Source organism: Bos taurus, chromosome 27 (assembly GCF_002263795.3).
Source record: "Bos taurus isolate L1 Dominette 01449 registration number 42190680 breed Hereford chromosome 27, ARS-UCD2.0, whole genome shotgun sequence".
Classification (NCBI taxonomy): domain Eukaryota; kingdom Metazoa; phylum Chordata; class Mammalia; order Artiodactyla; family Bovidae; genus Bos; species Bos taurus.
This window is the reverse complement of record NC_037354.1, coordinates 6,592,740-6,612,567: the sequence shown is the minus strand read 5'-3', so window position 1 is coordinate 6,612,567 and position 19,828 is coordinate 6,592,740. Positions and strand designations below refer to the sequence as shown.

The window sequence follows — 19,828 nt, the reverse complement described above, 5'->3', positions numbered from 1 at the left end:
ACATTTCAGAGGGCACAATAACAGGCTGTAAATGTGAGTCCAAGAGAGCTGTTTATACTCTCTGATCCTAGTTTCCAAATTACAGCATAAAATTTCTATTCACAACAAATTTTAAATTCAGCCTTTCTCCTACTGAACAAGCAAGTATAATAGGAGGGACAAAGTGAGGGAAAAGAGGTGCATAAGACAGAACACTTTCCTGGCAGTGTATTTTGGGGATTCCTGGTTGAACTGAATTATTTCTTCCCCCGGATCATGATCTCAAGACTTTCTTCCAAAAACAGACATTTTTGTTCTTTCTTTAGGTTGTAGAATGCTTAATTTGTGTGACTCTCACACAAGTGTGTGTCTGGGAAGAAAATAAATTGTCTTCATCACATGGTAAACACTTCCACTGAATGGTGGACTCATGTTTGATGGAACTTTCTAAATTAAGTAAACTGAGGAATTCACATTTAATGGATCATCCCTGAATTACATTGGAAAGCTGAAGCCTCATTCTATCGTTTTCTTTATTCATCGACTATTCTGTCAACATCTATTGAACACCTACTGTGTGCTAGAAACAGTACTGGTAGCTGAGGCTATGGAACTAAAGTCTCTTCTCTTACTCAAGTTGGGTGAATGAAGGATGTCTTCCCAGTGAAGGCCATGTGTGAGCTGAGACTATAAAAAGCGAGTACAAATCAGGCAGGGAAACTCAGAGGACAAGTAACTTAAGTGTGTTTCAGTGTGAGGAGAACAAAATATGCCAGAAAGACGACTGACACTGTGTCAGGGGTTAGTTTGAGAACCAGGCTGAGATATGATGAAACTCGAGAAAGTATGGCCAATGGGTGAAGGACCTGAGACACTAGAGAATTTGTCCTTCATCCTTTTAACAGAGAAACACTGAAAATTTTACATGGAGGTGTGACGAGGGATGGGAACATGGAGAGACTGGAAATTCAGAGGCCACTGAGATTATCAGCAGTGACCAGAGCTGCTTCAGAAAGCAGTTTGCTGTCTCTTATGAAGTTAAGCACATGTTGACCATGTGGAAACCCATATGCCAATGGAAACACAGATATCCTTCCACAAAGGGACACAAAATCTCGGTGACTTTTCATACTATAACACGCACACACACACACTCAAAGCTCTTTCCCTCATCCATACATTTGTAGAGATATATTAACAGGTTTGCTTTCCTGGGGCTCAGTGCTAAAGACTCTGCCTGCCAATGCAGGAGACACAGGAGATGTGGGCTTGATCCCTGGGTCAGAAAGATCTCCTGAAAAAGGAAAGGACAACCGATTCCAGTATCCTGCCTGGAAAGTCACATGGATTCAGTCCATGGGGTCACAAGAGACAGACATGATTCAGCAACTAAACCCCACCACCAACAAATGAGGTTGTGGAGAACATCCATTTCAACAGTCACAGGAGCAGAGACTGAGACCTAGGAAAGGCAAGGCCTGTCCAGAGTTAATCAGCTAACGAGTGGTGTGACCAGACTTCCAACTGAAATCTTCCCATCCAGTTCATGACCTCATGCACTCAGAAAGACCCCACAGGACCCGAATGAGCAGTGTCTCTTTTTAAACAGGACTCAGCTGTGGGGAGTGTCTTGTGTTGCTGAGGATGCTCCGATGCTGAAACTAGAGTCTGCAGCAGTGTTTCTTCCAACTCTTGCATTCTCCAGACATGATGATGCACCCATGGGTGTTCTGATACTTGCAGGCACCACCCATTTTCTCACATTCAAGGTTTTTCCTTTTTCTTTTCCCTATAAAGGAGGGGAGGTGAAAAATAAACAATAAATAAGGCATGTGTAACTAAAGCTACCAGAATTCATCTTATATAGCAAGGAAATCCAAATTACAGTCCACAGGGACACAACTGGCACTCTCCTTGGTTTGGTGTGACCTATAAGCTTAGAATGTTTTTCCACATTTTTGTAAAATTATAGTAAGAACTGAGAAGGGGCCTTAAATTGTTCTATAGGAAGGTGATTGTGCTCATTCATTTAAACAGTGTCTATGGGGCTTCCCTCAGTCTTCACTGATGGCTAAGCTGGTAAGAATCCGCCTATCAATGGAGGAGACAAGGAGATGCAAGTTTGATCCCTGAGTCAGAAAGATCCCCTGGAGAAGGGAATGGCAACCCACTCTGGTATGCATGCCTGGAGAATCCCATGGACAGAGGAGCCTGGTGGGCGTCAGTCCATGGGGTCCCAAAGAATGGACCACAACCAAGTGACTAAACAACTAGATCTGTTTGATTAATGAATTATGAGCGGAACTGACATTTCCCTTCAGGGTTAGGGCCCTTAATCGCCAGCACAAGGGTCCTGAGAGTGCTTTGCTTGGACACAGGAACAGCAGCACCCACATTGGTGGCTGCTCCTTGGGGGTGGGGGTCGGATCAGAGCACCCAGGCCCTCCTGGGTTGGCCTCATTTGAACAAGAATTAACTTTGGCTCTTTGAAGAAGCTAAGACCTGGAGGCACTGTCACCACAGCACAGCCTGCAGCATGCTATAACCTGAGGAGGGCTGCAGGGAAAATTCAGGACACCCAGTTTAGATTGGATTGCAGGTGAGCAACACATAACCTTGTAAGATAAGTATGTCCGGAGTGATACACAGATCACACTTGAGCTAAAGTATTTGTTGATTTCATGTAATTCAGTAAGTACATTAGTTTTCTGGGATTGTTGAATATTTAATAAAACAAGGTCTTTGGAGTCAAACCCACTTGGACTTGAGTTAAAGTGCTCCTTACATTCAATCTGCACTTCTTTGAACAAATTACTTCATTTCTTAATCCAATCTTGTAAAATGGCCTACCTCATAAATATTGCTAAGGAGGAATATATTTGGGATAAGACATGAAAAGTTTCATTGTTTTAGTTAAAGAGGAACTTCAGTTCAGGCGCTCAGTTGTGTCTGATTCTTTGTGACCCCAAGAATAGCAACACACCAGCCCTCCTTGTCCATCACCAACCCCCAGAATTCACTCAAACTCATGTCCATCAAGTAGGTGATGCCATCCAGCCATCTCATCCTCTCTCGTCCTCTTCTCCTCCTGCCCCCAATCCCTCCCAGCATCAAGTTCTTTTCTAATGAGTCAGCTCTTCACATAAGGTGGCCAAAGTATTGGAGCTTCAGCTTCAGCATCAGTCCTTCTAATGAACACCCAGGACTGATCTCGTTTAGGATGGACTGGTTGGATCTCCTTACAGTCCAAGGGACTCTCAAGAATCTTCTCCAACCCCACAGTTCAAAAGCATGAATTCTTCGGCACACAGCTTTCTTCACAGTCCAACTCTCACATCCATACATGACCACTGGTAAAACCATAGCCTTGAGTAGACGGCCTTTGTTGGCAAAGTAAGATCTCTGATTTTCAGTATACTGTCTAGGTTGGTCATAACTTTCCTTCCAAGGAGTAAGCTTCTTTTAATTTCATGGTTGCAGCCACAACCTGCAGTGACTTTCAAACCCCCCAAAATTAAGTCTGGCACTGTTTCCACTGTTTCCCCATCAATTTGCCAGGAAGTGTTGGAACCAGATACCATGATCTTAGTTTTCCAAATGTTGAGGTTTAAGCCAAGTTTTTCACTTTCCTCTTTCACTTTTATCAAGAGGCTTTTTAGTTCCTCTTCACTTTCTCCCATAAGGATGATGTCATCTGCATATCTGAGGTTATTGATATTTCTCCCGGCAATCTTGATTCCAGCTTGTGTTTCTTCCAGCCCAGTATTTCTCATGATGTACTCTGCATATAAGTTAAATAAGCAGGGTGACAATAGACAGCCTTACGTACTCTTTTTCGTATTTGGTACCATTCTGTTGTTCCATGTCCAGTTCTAACTGTTGCTTCCTGACCTGCATACAGGTTTCTCAAGAGGCTGATCACGTGGTCTGGTATTCCCATCTCTTTCAGAATTTTCCACAGTTTATTGTGATCCATACAGTCAAAGGCTTTGGCATAGTCAAGAAAGCAGAAATAGATGTTTTTCTGAAACTCTTTTGCTTTTCGATGATCCAGCGTTTGTTGGCAATTTGATCTCTGGTTCCTCTGCCTTTTCTAAAACCAGCTTTAGCGTCTGAATGTTCACGGTTCGTGTACTGCTGAAGCCTGGCTTGGAGAATTTTGAGCATTACCTTACTGGCAGGTGAGATGAGTGCAATTGTGTGTTCGTTTGAGCATTCTTTAGCATTGCCTTTCTTTGGGATTGGAAGTGGTCAACATGATTTGCCATTATTATTGGTGTTACTGTTAGCCACATGGAAATGATTTGTAAGCCGCAAAGTCCCCAGTAAATCTTTTCTATCACCAATTACACTTTATGGTTTTAACACCAACTAGTTAAGGGCAATCATGGGAGGCTATTTTTCACTTCTTGAAGCTTCTCTTTCATTATTTGTAAAATGGAGCATGTCGCATATGCTATGCTTCTCTCAGATTTGATATTATTCCGTTTAGCACCTCACTGGATGATGAATCAACTTGACCTTCCCTACTCTAGGCTCCACAGTCATCCACCATATCACCCGACCAGTTGCATCTGCCACTTACTTGATGTTGTCTGGATAAGACACACAAGTAAGAGGAAGAGAAGGTACAGTAGCTTCATAATGGGAAAGGAGTTTTCAGAATTCCAAGTAGAACCTGTGGCTGGTGGCACATCTGAATCGGGGCAGGCAATCTGGGAGAGAGTTTGAAAACTTCAGCTGGAAAGAAAGCACTTTTTTCCAACCAGAGATGTTCAGCGGGGCCTGGGCCTAATTTGAGGATGTTTCATCTATGAACACATGGTCCAAGTGTTTGCTTGTTGTAAAGGGAGAGGTTTGTAGGAAATCAGGGTTTCCACATTGATTCTCACTTCTACTTATGGCTCTTAGGTTTGGTGCATTTTTGGAGAAAAATCATTAAACAGTGAATTATGTTAGACAATTATTCATTTCTTTTTTTCACCTTTATTTCATGTCTCTGCATCTGTCCATTTCTCCTTTCAGATTAAACACCCTCAATCCATGGGTCACAGAGTTGGACACGACTGATTGACTGAACAAAAACAACGCAACAGTATATAGCTTTTACAATGGAAAAATGAGAAGGAATTTTGGAAATTAGAAAGACCTTTTTTTAACTCTCAACATTTTTTTTTTTATGCTACCATTTACAGAGAGAATTGATCCATCCTAAGCAAGCTCTTGCATAGACCACAATCAGGTGAGGCTTTATGAGCTAGATTATTTTTAATACAGGTAATTCGTCAATGTACTCTTGAGTGAAAAGCACCAAAGGATACCAGTTAAGGGGCTTCCCAGGTGGCCCTAGTGACAAAGAGCCCACCTGCCAATGCAGGAGATGCAGTTTTGATCCCTGGGTTGGGAAGATGCCCTGGAGAAGGGAATGGCAACCCACTCCAGTATCCTTGCCTGGAGAATCCCATGGACAGAGGAGCCTGGTGGGCGACAGTCCATGGGGTCCCAAAGAGTGGACCACAACTGAGTGACTAAACAACTGGACCTTCTTGATTAATGAATTCTGTGGGGAACTGACGTTTCCCTTCAGGGCTGGGGCCCGTAATCGCCAGCATGAGAGTCCTAAGAGTGCTTTGATGGGGCAGAGGACCAGCAGCACCCACGGTGGTGGCTGCTCCTTGGGGGTGGGGGTCTGATCAGACCACCCAGGCCCTCCCTGGTTGGAGTCATTTGAGCGAGAATTAACTTTGGCTCTTGTGAGATGCTAAGATCTAGAGGCGCTGTCACCACAGCACAGCCTGGAGCATGCTGTCACCTGAGGATGGCTGCATGGAAAATGCAGGACACCCAGTTTAGCTTGGATTGCAGGTGAACAAGATGTAACCTTGTAGGATAAGTATGTCCTGAGTGATGCACAGATCACACTTGAGCTATAGGATTTGTTGATTTTATGTAATTCAGTAAGTACATTAGTTTTCTCGGATTGTTGAACATTTAATACAACTGAGTCAAACCCACTTGGGCTTGAGTTAAAATGCTCCCTACATTCAATCTGCACTCCTTTGAAGAAATTACTTAATTCCTTAATCCCATCTTGTAAAATGGCCTACCCCATAAATATTGCTATGAGGAATATATTTGGGATAAGGCATTAAAAGTTTCATTGTTTTAGTTAAACAGGAACTTCAGTTCAGCTCAGTTCAGGCACTCAGTCGTGTCTGACTCTTTGTGACCCCATGAATCGCAGCACGCCAGCCCTCCTTGTCCATCACCAACTCCCAGAGTTCACTCAAACTCATGTCCATCGATTCGGTGATGCCATCCAGCCATCTCATCCTCTGTCGCCCCCTTCTCCTCCTGCCCCCCATCCCTCCCAGCATCAAGGTCTTTTCCAATGAGTCAGTTCTTCGCATGAGGTGGCCAAAGTATTGGAGCTTCAGCTTCAGCATCAGTCTTTCCAAACAACACCCAGGACTGATGTCGTTTAGGATGGACTGGTTGGATCTCCTTGCAGTGCAAAGGACTCTCAAGAGTCTTCTGAACACTACAGTTCAAAAGCATCAATTCTTTAGCACTCAGCTTTCTTCACAGTCCAACTGTCACATCCATACACGGCCACTGGAAAAACCATAGCCTTGACTAGATGGATCTTTGTTGGCAAAGTAATATCTCTGCTTTTCAATATACTATCTAGGTTGGTCATAACTTTCCTTCCAAGGAGTAAGCCTCTTTTAATTTCATGGCTGCAGCCACCATCTGCAATAATTTTGGAGCCCGAAAAATAAAGTCTGGCACTTTTTCCACTGTTTCCTCATCTATTTGACATGAAGTTTTGGGACCTGATACCATGATCTTATTTTTCTGTATGTTGAGCTCTAAGCCAACTTTTTCACTCTCCTCTTTCACTTTCATCAAGTCTTATTAGTTCCTCTTCCCTTTGTGCCATAAAGATGGTGTCATCTGCATATCTGAGGTTATTGATATTTCTCCCAGCAGTCTTGATTCCAGCTTGTGCTTCTTTCCGCACTGCATTTCTCATGATGTACTCTGCACATAAGTTAAATAAGCAGGGTGGCAATAGACAGCCTTGACATACTCTTTTTCCTATTAGTAACCCTTCTGTTGTTCCATGTTCAGTTCTAACTGTTGCTTCCTGATCTACATACAGGTTTCTCAAGAAGGCGGTCACATGGTCTGGTATTCCCATCTCTTTCCGAATTTTCCACAGTTAATTGTGATCCACACAGTCAAAGGATTTGGTATAGTCAAGGAAACAGAAATAGATGTTTTTCTGTAACTCTCTTGCTTTTGCTATGATCCAGCAGATGTTGGCAATTTGATCTCTGGTTCCTCTCCTTTTTCTAAAACCAGCTTGAACGTCTGGAAGTTCACTGTTCATGTACTGCTGAAGCCTGGTTTGGAGAATTTTGGCCATTACTTTACTGGCGTGAGAGTAAATTGTGTGTTCTTTTGAGCATTCTTTGGCATTATCTTTTTTTGGGATTGGAAGTGGTCAACAAGATTTAGTATTATTATTAATGATACTGTTAGTCACATGGAAATGATTTGTAAGCTGTAAATTCCCCTGTAAATCTTTCCATCACCATTACAATTTATGGGTTTACCACCAACTAGTTAAGGGCAATCATGGGAGGCTATTTTTCAGTTCTTTAAGCTTCTCTTTCATTATTTGTAAAATGGAGCATGTCCCATATGCTATGCTTCTCTCAGAGTGGATAATATTCCGTTAAGCACATCACTGGATGATGAATCAACATGACCTTCCATACTCCAGGCTCCAAGGTCATCCACCATATCACCCGACTTGTTACGTTTGCCACTTACCCGATGTTGTGTGGATAAGATGCACAAGTAAGAGGAAGAAAAGGTACAGTAGCTTCATGAGGAGAAAGGAGTTTTCGGAATTCCAAGTTGAACCAGTGTCTGGTGGCACACCTGAATCAGGGCAGGTGATCTGGGAGAGAGTTTGAAAACTTCAGCTGGAAAGAAAGTGCTTTTATCCCACCAGAGATGTTCACCTGGGCCTGGGCCTAATTTGAGGATGTTTCATGTATGGACACATGGTCCAAGTGTTTGCCTTTTGTAAAGGAAGAGGTTTGCAGGAAGTCAGGGTTCCTACACTGATTCTCACTTCTGCTTATGGCTCTGAGGTGGTGCATTTTTTGGAGAAAAATCATTAAACAGTGAATTCTGTTAGAAAATTATTCATTTCTTTTTTTCACCTTTATTTCATGTCTCTGCCTCTGTCCATTTCTCCTTTCAGAATATACACCCTCAATCCATGGGTCGCAAAGAGCTGGACACGACTGATTGACTGAACAACAACAATCCAACACACATACACCTTTCACAATCGAAACGGAATTTTGGAAATTAAAATTATCTTTTTTCACTCTCAACATGTTTTTTTTTTTTTTTTTGCTACCATTTACAGTGAGAATTGATCCATCCTAAGCAAGCTCTTGCATAGACAAGTGACTTAGCACACACGCCTACCAGGTAAATCATTGATATTTTTCTCCATGTCTTCCTTCTCTCCACTTGGTTTTACTTTACAGTGTTCATACCTCTCTTTTTCTTTATATGTAAATCTCCAAAGTAACAAGTCCTGTTTTATTATCTCACATTCTCAACACCTAGAACAGTGCCTGGCATTGAGCAGGTAGTCAAACATTTGTTTCTATGAATAGGTAGTAGTATGGAAGAGTCAACATATAGGTGAATGAATAAATGGATATGAATGGAGGGAATGAGGAAGGGAAGGAGAAAAGAAAGGAAGGCTTGGGCATAATCCTTAGGGTTTTGAGGGTCTGGAGAGAGCCCATTAACTTGCTTTATCCCAAAGTGTTCCTGAGCACAAGCACCGACTCACCCACTCCCAACCTAACAGGTCAAAGCAGGTCATAATACGTCATGGTCTCTAGCCTTCACTCACCCACCTCTCTTCCATCTTATGTGATCTATATGTATGGATGTTTTTCTCTCTGTCCTGAGGCAACTTAGCAATAAAATGTTTTCACTTTTAATCTTTTGATCTGCATTTGAATCTTTCACTAAGTGGAGATTTATTTTAGTTTAGTGACATCAACCTAAAAATAGAGTAAGTGTTTGTAGCAAGCTGTTTAAATAAGTCTTACTTAATTCTACAGAATAGCTGTGAGGGTTTTACTTCCTTGGCCCCAGCAACAGTACTTTTATAGTAATGGAAAAGAAAGTATAGCCTACAGGCAATTGGCCACAATTGTACTTTTATACTGAAAGTTATCCTTTACACTGACTCCCTAAATGTTACACATCTAGTCCCACGCTTTCTTTAACCACAAATGTCTTTCTCTCTCTCCTGGAAACCTACCTTGCAGTTAGTTCCTCTGCCCTTCTCAGGTAGACTGTGGCAGAGACACCTGGGAGCCCCTGTGCATGGCTACATGATAAGAGGCCGGGTCAACAAAGGGCGGAGGAAGGGGTGAATGAGGTCACACAGGATGCCTCCTGATCCCCGTTGGCAGGAGTCATCCTGGCGGAGAGGTGGGGAACCAGCCAGACTCGATGACATTGTTGCCACGGAAATCTTGGTTTTCTCTGCCCACTGGAGTCAAATTAAATTTGTAGAGACAGAGTTTGGGGCAAGCAGAAAGATGGATTTAACCCTTAAGCTGGCAGAAGGGAGAACACAATAGGTTCCTGCCTCAAGGAGACTGTCTCCCCTCCATCGGGAATCCAGGGGATCAAACAGGCGGGGCTCACAGTCAGGGTTTGGAGATATGGGATAAAAGGTGTAGGGGTCCTGAATTCTCTCTTTTTGCACTGTTTGGAAACAGTCACTAGGCCAGGGTCAGGTAGCTAGGTATTTGGATCTGGCAGTTGGTCCTGGTGCTTGGGTCCATTGTCCTTTGGGGATTTTCTGGTGACTTTCTTCCTGTAATACAAAAGGGGGAAAGCAAACCACTATGGGGTGGCTTCCAAAGAGAGTGCACCATAAAGTTAAGCATCAACATGAGGTTAAAATAGAGTAAAGAGAGGTACCAAACTACAAGGGGAGGTTTATGATGCCATAAAGTTAAGTATCAGGATGTGACTAGAATAAGTTAAGGAATAATAGATGCAGAGTGTGGCTCCTGCAGAATTAGAGGGCAACTGGTACAGATGTAGTTTGCATAATAGGTTGCTGCTGCTAAGTCACTTCAGTCTTGTCCGTCTCTGTGTGACCCCATAGACGACAGCCCACCAGGCTCCTCCGTCCCTGGGATTCTCCAGACAAGAAAACTGGAGTGAGTTGCCATTTCCTTCTCCAATGCAGGAAAGTGAAAAGTGAAAGTGAAGTCGCTCAGTCAAGCCCGACACTAGCGACCCCATGGACTGCAGCCCACCAAGCTCCTTGGGATATTCCAGGCAAGAGTACTGGAGTGGGGTGCCATTGCCTTCTCCAGCATAATAGGTTAGTCTTCTGGAAAGAAGAAACTTAGTTATCAATGCAGACTGTTGATTGCTAGCCAAGTTGGGCTCAAAATCCTCCAAGCTAGGCTTCAACAGTACATGAACTGAGAGCTTCCATATGTACAAGCTAGATTGAGAAAAGGCAGAGGAACCAGAGATCAAATTGCTAACATCTGTTGGACCATAGAAAAAGCAAGACATTTCCAGAAAACATCTACTTCTGCTTCATCGACTATGCTCAAGCCTTTGACTCTCTGGATCACAATAAACTGTGGAAAATTCTGACGGAGATGGACCACCTGACGTGCCTCCTGCAAAACCTGTATGCAGCTCAAGAAGCAACACTTAGAACCAGACATGGAAAAACAGATTGGTTCCAACTGGGAAAGTAGTAAGTCAGGCTGTATATTGTCACCCTGCTTATTTAACTTCTGTGCAGAGTTCATCATGCAAAATGCCAGGCTGGATGAAACTCAAGCTGGATCAGGATTGCTAGGAGAAATATCAATAAGCTCACATTGCAGATGATATCACCCTTATGGCAGAAAGTGAAGAGGAACTAAAGAGCCTCTTGATGAAGCTGAAAGTGGAGAGAGGAAAAAGCTGACTTAAAACTTGACATTCAAAAAATGAGATCATGGCAACTGATACCATCAGTTCATGGCAAATAGATGGGGAAACAGTGGAAGCAATAGATGACTTTATTTTTGAGGCTCCAAAATCACTGCAGATAGTGATTGCAGCCATGAAATTAAAAGACGCTTGCTCCTTGTAAGAAAAGCTATGACCAACCTAGGCAGCTTATTAAAAAGCAGAGACATTAGTTTGCCAACAAATGTCCATCTAGTCAAAGCTATGGTTTTTCCTGTAGTCATGTATGGATGTGAGAGTTGGACTATAAAGAAAGCTGAGCACTGAAGGATTGATGCTCTTGAACTGTGGTGTTGGAGAAGTCTCCTGAGAGTCCCTTGGACTGCAAGTAGATCCAATCAGTCCATTCTAAAGGAAATCAATCCTGAATATTCATTGGAAGGACAGATGCTGAAGCTGAAACTTCGGCCACCTGATGGGAAGAAGTAACTCATTTGAAAAGACCCTGATGCTGGGAAAGATTGAAGGTTGGAGAAGGGGATGACAGAGGATGAGATGGTTGGATGGCATCACTGACTTGATGGACATGAGTTTGAGTAACCACAGGAGTTGTTGATGGACAGGGAGGCCTGGCATGCTGCAGTCCCTGGGGTGGCAAAGACTCAGATATGATGCAACTGAACTGAACTCTAGCATATGAGATCTTAGTTCCCTGACAAGGGATTGAACCCATGCCCCTTGCATTGGCAGCTGGAGTTTTAACCACTGGACCACCAGGGAAGTCCCTGCTTTTAGTTTTTGTAGCTGCACTCGATGGGGGCAAGAGGTAGAAATAGTTTGGGTCTCACCCCTGAGTAAGCATGAGAAATGAGACCCAGGACCGAGGTGGAAAGGCTGGCCTTGGACCAGAGCATGAGCCCATTTGGCTCAAGAGTCACATGGGAAAGCCATCATCTTCCCGGTGCTTGAATAACATGAGCATTCCTCCCATGCAGGAGTCCAACATGACACCCAGAAATGTTATGGCAGTAAAACATCAACAGATACAAGAATGCAACTTAAAATTAAATAGAAATTAAAAACTGAAATCCCAACAAAGAATATGATAAAAATTTCATATAAACAGTACCACCAAACCACACTTAATGGCAGATAAACATTCCGTGATAATAAAACAAACTAAAAATAAAGGATAAAAGGTATACAAGATACTTGAGGTGTAAGACTGAGTCCCCAATACAACCTTCGAGATGAAGAAGAGTTGGCAGATTCACCATGGGCATTTCTGTGAAAAAAGAAATATAAAGTTGAGTAAAATGTTGACAGCTGTTATCATTTTTTTCCTCCATTAAACACACACAGGTCTGTGTCTTTTGAGCTGTTAATTTTAGGCTCAAGGCATGATTTTAAGCTACTGCTGTATTGATTTCCTATTGCAGCTGTAGCAAATTGCCACAAGCTACGTGGCTTAAAGGAACACATACTTGTTATTGTGGTTCTTAGGATCCAAAGTCCCAAATGGGTCTCATTGGCTTCATATCACAGTGTCAGCAGGATGCCATAACTTCTGGAGGCTTCCTTCCTTCTCACACTTAGAAGCTGCCTACCCTCCTTGGCTTATGGCCTCTCCACATCAGTGTGAGCTTATGAGACGCTGGTTTAGCCTCTCAGTGTGCATCTCTGACACTGGTCTGCGTCCCTCCTCCACATCTAAGGCTCCTTGTAATGAGATGGCATTGGGCACAGCCAGATACTCCACGTCATTTCCCTATCTTAAGGCTGAATGCTTAGGTACTTAATTCACCTGTGCTGTAATTCTCACTTGTCATGTGTCTGCCCTTTCAGGCTACTGAAACAGAAACACGATAGGCCAGGTGGCTCTTTTTTTGCACTTTGTTTTTTAACTGAAGGATGATTGCTTTACAGAATTTCGTGGTTTTCTGTCATAGAAAAACAGGAATCATCCATGGGTTCACCCATGTCCCCTCCCTCTCGAACTTCATACCATCTCCTTCCCCATCCCACCCTTCTAACAGGTCTCAGAGCCCCTGTTTGAGTTCCCTGAGTCATACAGAAAATCCATGCTGGCTATCTATTTTACATGTGGTATTGTAATAGGTGGCTTACTAACAACAGACCCTTACTTCTCAGTTTTGGAGGCTGGGAGCTCCACGATCAAGATAGAGCAGGTGGCTGGTAGACGGCAGTCTCCCTGTGTCGTCAGAGGGCACAAGGGGTGAGCCATCTCTCTGGGGTCTCTTTCATAAAGGCCCTCATTCCACCCAAGAGCATCCCACCCTCATGACCAAATCACCTCCCAAAGGCCCTGTCTCCTAACACCATCCCCTTGGTGACCTCAGCTTGCACTGAGGGAAGAGTTAGTGCAAAGACCAGAGAGCTGCTCACACATACAGTGTGCACCAGCAAGGCTCTTGTTTTAACTAGCAAACCCTCTGAAGAAACTGCAAGCAGGCTGAGGTCAGCATGCTCACCCCGCCCTTGAGGTCTCTGTGTTCTGTGCTGTGTTGCCTTCATTGAACTGTGCTTTCCACAGGACTTGGTTTTCCATAGCATCTAGTTGCATCATATCATGTACACACAGAGAGACATGCTTCATCCATGTCAACTCTGTCATTCAGTTGATGACAATTTGTGAAGCAATGTCTCGTCTCAATGCCCAGCACGTACAGGAGTAGGACAATCTATGCCTACAGAGATCTTATAGCCCAAAAGGGAATCAGAAGTGTATCCACGTGCGCACAAGGCAGAAGTAAGAAGCACAAACCGAATGGAAGTGAGGGCTGCAGGGGACAGAGGAGGGGGGTTTCCTCCTGGAGCGGGGGCAGGGGCTTTCCTATGGGACTGATGTGCTGGTGATTCTGGACCCCTGGGGTGCATGTTTGAGGGGAGACGTGGGGCAGGACAGGGTGCCCTGGGCTGGGAAGAAGGAAGGACAGCAGACAGAGGGGCTGGGGATGGTCAGGCCCCCAAGGAACAGGGGGTCACACCCCTGGGAGCACAGAGCACCCCACCATGATTCCCCGATAGTCCACATAGGGAGCTCAGAGAGCATCCTCAGGGATTTCAGAATTCGCCTGGGATCAGACACCACACAACAACCTCAATGACCAGTGGGCAAGATTCTTTAACTTTGAACAAAATTTATTCTGGTTTAAATTTTAGACGCTCTGTCAAAGGGTCCAGTTTCTGTCTCCGCATCGGTCCCGGCCGCATCTTCACCTTCTTTTACCTGCAGCATTTTACTCGGGGCGCTAAACAGGTGCCAATCTGTCTCATGCGTCCAGGGCACCTGTTCAGCAAACAGATGCCTCTATTCCCCCAGCAGCTTAGATAACTTCTTACTCCTTGAGTAAATCCTAAAAAGAGAAGGAAGAGGGAAAAACGTGTCAGCAGGAAAGCAGCATCTCGAGAAGGCCAGCTGTGTCCCCTCTGAGCGAGGCCCTGGGGCTTTCTGTTCTGAGATGCAGACACGGCCTCGTGACAACAAGATGTGAGTCCAGGACCCCGTGGACCAGCTTCCAGACAGACACTGACCCTGCCCACGCTCTGGTGGACCCTCACATTTCCAGAACCAGAGGCTGAGGGACTGGGGTGTGAGGACCCTGGTTGTGAGCGGGGTCAGCTCCACCATGAGGGCAAAGACTGGGAAGCTCTGCTACATCCACCTTCCCACCAGGAGTCAGAAGTGGCCCCCGGGTTCTATTTTCACCGCTTAGGTTTCCCACTCATGGAGCCAGTCAAGTAGTGCAGCTGAGATAGGAGGAAAAGATACAGCTGAAAGTAAGAACTGGTTAAAGAGAACTTACTCTCAAAGTTACCTACAGCTGACAGTGACAATGGTTCAGAAAAAAAAGTTTTGTATCATCGTCTCTACTGACTCAGAACGCTCTCAGCGCTGGTGCGATTCAGCCCCTCTCCCCCTCCCTTTGTGGTTTCCTCCAGACCAGAGGCCTTCCCGTCTTCCTCACAAGCCTTTTTCCTCTTGACCACAAGGCACCTCTGGTCCCTCTCTCGTTCCCCGTCCAGGGATAGAACCCGGGCCCCGGGCACTGAGAGGCCACATTCCTGACACCCCTGTCCTCTCTCCCTGCCACTGTGCTAAGAGTTGGGTTACAGTCAGAAACAACACTGATCAGACTAGGCCTTTTCAACTTGATTTTGACATCTAATCAGTTGTCTCAGGTCTCAGTCTCCGCAGCCTCTCCCGCCCTCCCTTCCTCCCTCCTTCCTCCCTACATACTTTCATCCTATTTCAGGAAATATCAAGGGTAAGATGAAATTCAGACAGCCGATCCTGCACACTACTTTGGATGTGCTGCCTCCCAGCTGTGGAGCGAGGGTCACATCGTCAGCGACGTGTCCTGGAGGACCTTCCTGCTGAGGAGACTCAGCACGGAGCGTCCCAAGGGCAGCTCCTGAAGCCCAGGCTCGGCCTGACTCTCCTCTGGACTTGTCTGGTCGCCTAGAGCCACCACCCTTCAAATATAAAGATTTGTAAAGTGACATTCTGTGCTTCTGTCATGGGACAAAATCAAATTTCTTGCTTTTATGAAAAAGAAAACAAGGAGAGTCACTTAACAGAGGCATCTTCTGTTTCCTTCTCATGAAACCAATGAGGAGACAGGCTCAGAAGTTTTGACTCACTAGAGTGGCTTAGAAACAACCAGGAATTTGCAGGGCGGTTCTCAGACCCCTCTCGCTACTAAGGACTCAGCGCTGGCTTCTCAGAAGCATCAAATATGGTGGGTTTAGTCTGACCACGTGTAGATGGGGATAGCAGGACAGAAGGAGGTAGAAACAGGAGAGAGAGCCCACGGCTCCCCCCGGGGCTCCCACGAGCTCACCTGACCCAGAAGACAGGACCACCAAGAGGAGCAGGAGGAGCAGGTAATGGAGCCTCATGCTGGCATCCCGAGCTCTGCGGCTGATGCTGGAGAAGAGGCTGCGCTTGCCGCTTTAAAAAGGTGCCAGGTTCCGGAAGGAATTCCGCACTGGCTGTGGATTTGCTTATTAGGAACTGGTTAACTGAGCCTCTTCCCTGTGTGTCATGGGAGTGGCCTTTATAGCACAAAGCAGGGGCAGTCACTTGTATGCTAATGAGGCTGTGGAAACCCCAGGAAAAGCTTTCCTGCTGCCCTTTTAACCACAAACTTCTCCTTGGCAGTCAGTTCAGCTGATGGGCAGGGGTGTGGCAAGCGGCACAGACTTGCCTGTTTCCCCTGGCAGGGGCACAGACTTCTTGTTGAATCTTCGCTTACCCGCTCCCCAGCCTCACCCTCACCCATCCAGGGCTTTAAAACTGCCCACTGTTTTCCTGTGCAGAAGGAAATGGCACCCCACTCCAGTACGCTTGCCTGGAAAATTCCATGGATGGAGGAGGCTGGTGGGCTACAGTTCATGGGGTTGCAGAGAGTCAGACATAAAAGGGAGAATTCACTTTCTTTATTTCTATACCTCCTTTTAAGCTTGAAGAAGCACAAGCTGGAATCAAGATTGCAGGGAAAAATATCAATAACCTCAAATATGCAGATGACACCACCCTTAGGGCAGAAAGTGAAGAGGAACTAAAAAGCCTCTTGATGAAAGTGAAAAAGGAGAGTGAAAAAGTTGGCTTAAAGCTCAACATTCAGAAAACTAAGATCATGGTATCCGGTCCCATCACTTCATGGAAGATAGATGGGGAAACAGTGGAAACAGTGTCAGACTTGATTTTTGGGGGCTCCAAAATCACAGCAGATGGTGATTGCAGCTGTGAAATTAAAAGACACCTATTCCTTGGAAAGGAAAGTTATAACCAACCTAGATAGCATTTGAAAAGCAGAGATATTACTTTGCCAACAAAGGTCCGTCTAGTCAAGGCTATGGTTTTCCCGTGGTCATGTATGGATGTGAGAGTTGGACTGTGAAGAAAGCTGAGTGCTGAAAAATTGATGCTTTTGAACTGTGGTGTTGGAGAAGACTCTTGAGAGTCCCTTGGACTGCAAGAACATCCAACCAGTCCATACTAAAGGAGATCACCCCTGGGTGTTCTTTCGAAGGACTGATGCTGAGGCTGAAACTCCAATCCTTTGGCCATGTCCTGCGAAGAGTTGACTCATTGGAAAAAACCCTGATGCTGGGAGGGATTGGGGGCAGGAAGAGAAGGGGAGGACAGAGGATGAGATGGCTGGATGGCCTCACTGACTCAATGGACATGAGTTTGAGTGAACTCTGGGAGTTGGTGATGGACAGGGAGGCCTGGCATGTTGCAATTCATGGGGTCGCAGAGTCAGACACCACTAAGCGACTCAACTGAACTGAACTGATAGTTCCTTTTGGAGAAGGAAATGGCAACGTGCTCCAGTGTTCTTGCCTGGTGAGTCCCATGGACTGAGGGGCCTGGTGGGCTGCAGTCTACGGGGTTGCAGAGAGTCGGACATGACTAAGCAACTAACACATACACTGTTTCCATGAAAGGCTGTTTCAGGCCCAAATAGGGACTAACTCGTTCAGAGGCAGTTTCACTCCCTGGGCAAGACTTGCTGACTCCCAGCATCCGCAGGGACAGCCATGCTCTTTCTGGCCCCTGGGGCACTGAGGGAAGAGACCCAGTGGTCCTGACCTGCTCCCCACACCACCTAGCTTGTTATGGGATGGCATCAACAGTCGCTGCCAAAATCTTGGTTTTCTTTGCCCACCAGAGCTGAATAAAAATTGGGGAGAAAGAGTTTGGAGGACACATAAAGATGGATTTAATCATTAAGCCGGCAGAAGAGAGAACTCGATAGGTTCCTGCCTCAAGGAGCCTGTCTCCCCTACATCGGGAATACAGGGGATCATACAGTTGGGGCTCACAGTCAGGGCTTGGAGATATGGGACAAAAGGTGTAGGGGTCCTGAATTCTCTCTTTTGCACTGTTGGGAAACAGTCAATAGGCCAGTGTCAGGTAGCTAGGTATTTGGGTCTGGCAGTTGGTCCTGGTGCTTGGGTCCATTGTCCTGTGGATTTCCTGGTGACTTTCTTCCTGTAATACAAAAGGGGGAAAGCAATCCACTAGGGGTGGCTTCCAAAGAGAGTGCACCATAAAGTTAAGCATCAACATGAGGTTAAAATAGAGCAAAGCGAGGTACCAAACTACAAGGGGAGGTTTATGATGCGAAAAAGTTAAGTTTAAGGATGTGGCTAGAATAAGTTAAAGGATAATAGATGCAGAATGTGGCTCCTGCAGAAATGGAGGGCCATAAGTGTCAGGTGTAGTTCACATAATAGGTTAGTCTTCTGCAAAGAAAAAACTTGGTTATCAATACAGACTGTAGGTTAGGAACAGTTCAAGTGGACAAAGACACAAATGGGAAAAAAGAAAGAAAGAGGGGGAAAAAAAACTTTTATTAATTCTCTGAAACACAATCACACACCTGTCTCATGAAATCTCAGTGGGACATGTGATGGGCAGATGGGTGCTCTGTTTCCCTTCATCAGAGACAGAGTGGGAGGATGATGCTACCACTGAATTCATCTCCCCAGCCTAGTATCACGAAGCAGGCCCAGCAGTGGAGACCCCTTTACTGGTTTGAGGGGGACCTCCATCAGTAAGTAACATCTCTCACTTAGTAACATCTGTCCATCTCAGTGTTGGAGAGACACTGACCTGGCTTTTCAGAAACTCTAAATCTCAGGATGGAACTTGCCATACAGCTCTGAGTAGAACTCCAAGCCCTTTAGAAATGTGGGAACCCAGGAGGACTCCATCCTGAAGGAGCCCCCGGAGCTTCAGTCCTGTTCAGGTCCCCCGCTGTGGCTCAGTCTCGCATCTGAGGCTCGGCAAAGCCATGGAGACTGCCTCGAGCAGACAGTCCCTGGCTGGCACCCAGGGATAGGATTTTTCTGAAGGAAAATAAGTTGTCTTGATCATAGTTCCTTCTGCTTTAGCTCTAAATAATATTTGAGAGGTAGATATCATCTACATATATATATATAATTATCTATACATACGAGATATATATATATATATATATATATATATACACACACATATTTGTTTGTTTATGGACCTTGCAGGCAAAATCTTTACTACAGGGTCAGTTTATAAACACTCTATAGTACTACACTGGAGAAAGAAGTGAGACTGAATCGTTGTCTACTGTGTCTCTTCATTGAAAATGATGTTTTTCAGTGAATTCTGCTTAATGTTATGTGACAGCTTGGATGGGAAAGAAAATTGGGGAAGAATGGATACATGTATATGCATGGCTGAGTCTCTTTGCTGTCCACCTGAAACTATCACAATATTATTAATCAGCTATACTCCAAAGTTTTTAAAAAATAATTTTTAAAAATGCTGTTTTACGAGACTTCCTTGAAGAGTGGGTAAGAGTGGTAAGAGTGGGTAAGACTCTGTACTCCCAAGCATAGCACATCAGGTAAGTAGATCCCACATGCCACAACTACGACTTCAGTTCAGTTCAGTTCAGTCACTCAGTGGTGTCTGACTCTTTGCGACCCCATGAACTGCAGCATGCCAGGCCTCCCTGTCCATCACCAACTCCTGGAGTTCACTCAAACTCACGTCCAACGAGTCCATGAATCCATCCAGGCATCTCATCCTCTGTCGTCCCCTTCTCCTCCTGCCCCTAATCCTTCCCAGCATCAGGGTCTTTTCCAATGAGTCAACACTTCACATGAGGTGGCCAAAGTACTGGAGTTTCAGCTTTAGCATCATTCCTTCCAAAAAACACCTAGGACTGATCTCCTTTAGAATGGACTGGTTGGATCTCCTTGCAATCCAAGGGACCCTCAAGAGGCTTCT

The 19,828-nt window shown here is 45.0% G+C and overlaps 1 protein-coding gene and 1 long non-coding RNA gene across 2 annotated transcripts; both read right to left on the bottom strand.

Annotated features, from left to right (window-relative positions):
- Positions 1-1,435: 1,435 nt before the first annotated feature.
- LOC112444641 (uncharacterized) lies at positions 1,436-9,430 on the bottom strand. Its single transcript, XR_003033003.2, has 3 exons — positions 9,350-9,430; positions 7,822-7,951; positions 1,436-1,768 (listed from the first exon to the last, which is right to left on the bottom strand). It is a non-coding gene; the product is annotated as an uncharacterized lncRNA (long non-coding RNA).
- A 4,838-nt stretch (positions 9,431-14,268) lies between these two features.
- On the bottom strand, positions 14,269-15,945 carry DEFB10 (beta-defensin 10). The gene is given in 2 exon segments (NM_001115084.1): positions 14,269-14,399; positions 15,888-15,945. Coding segments are annotated over 2 exon segments (189 nt in total).
- Between the last annotated feature and the right edge of the window lie 3,883 nt (positions 15,946-19,828).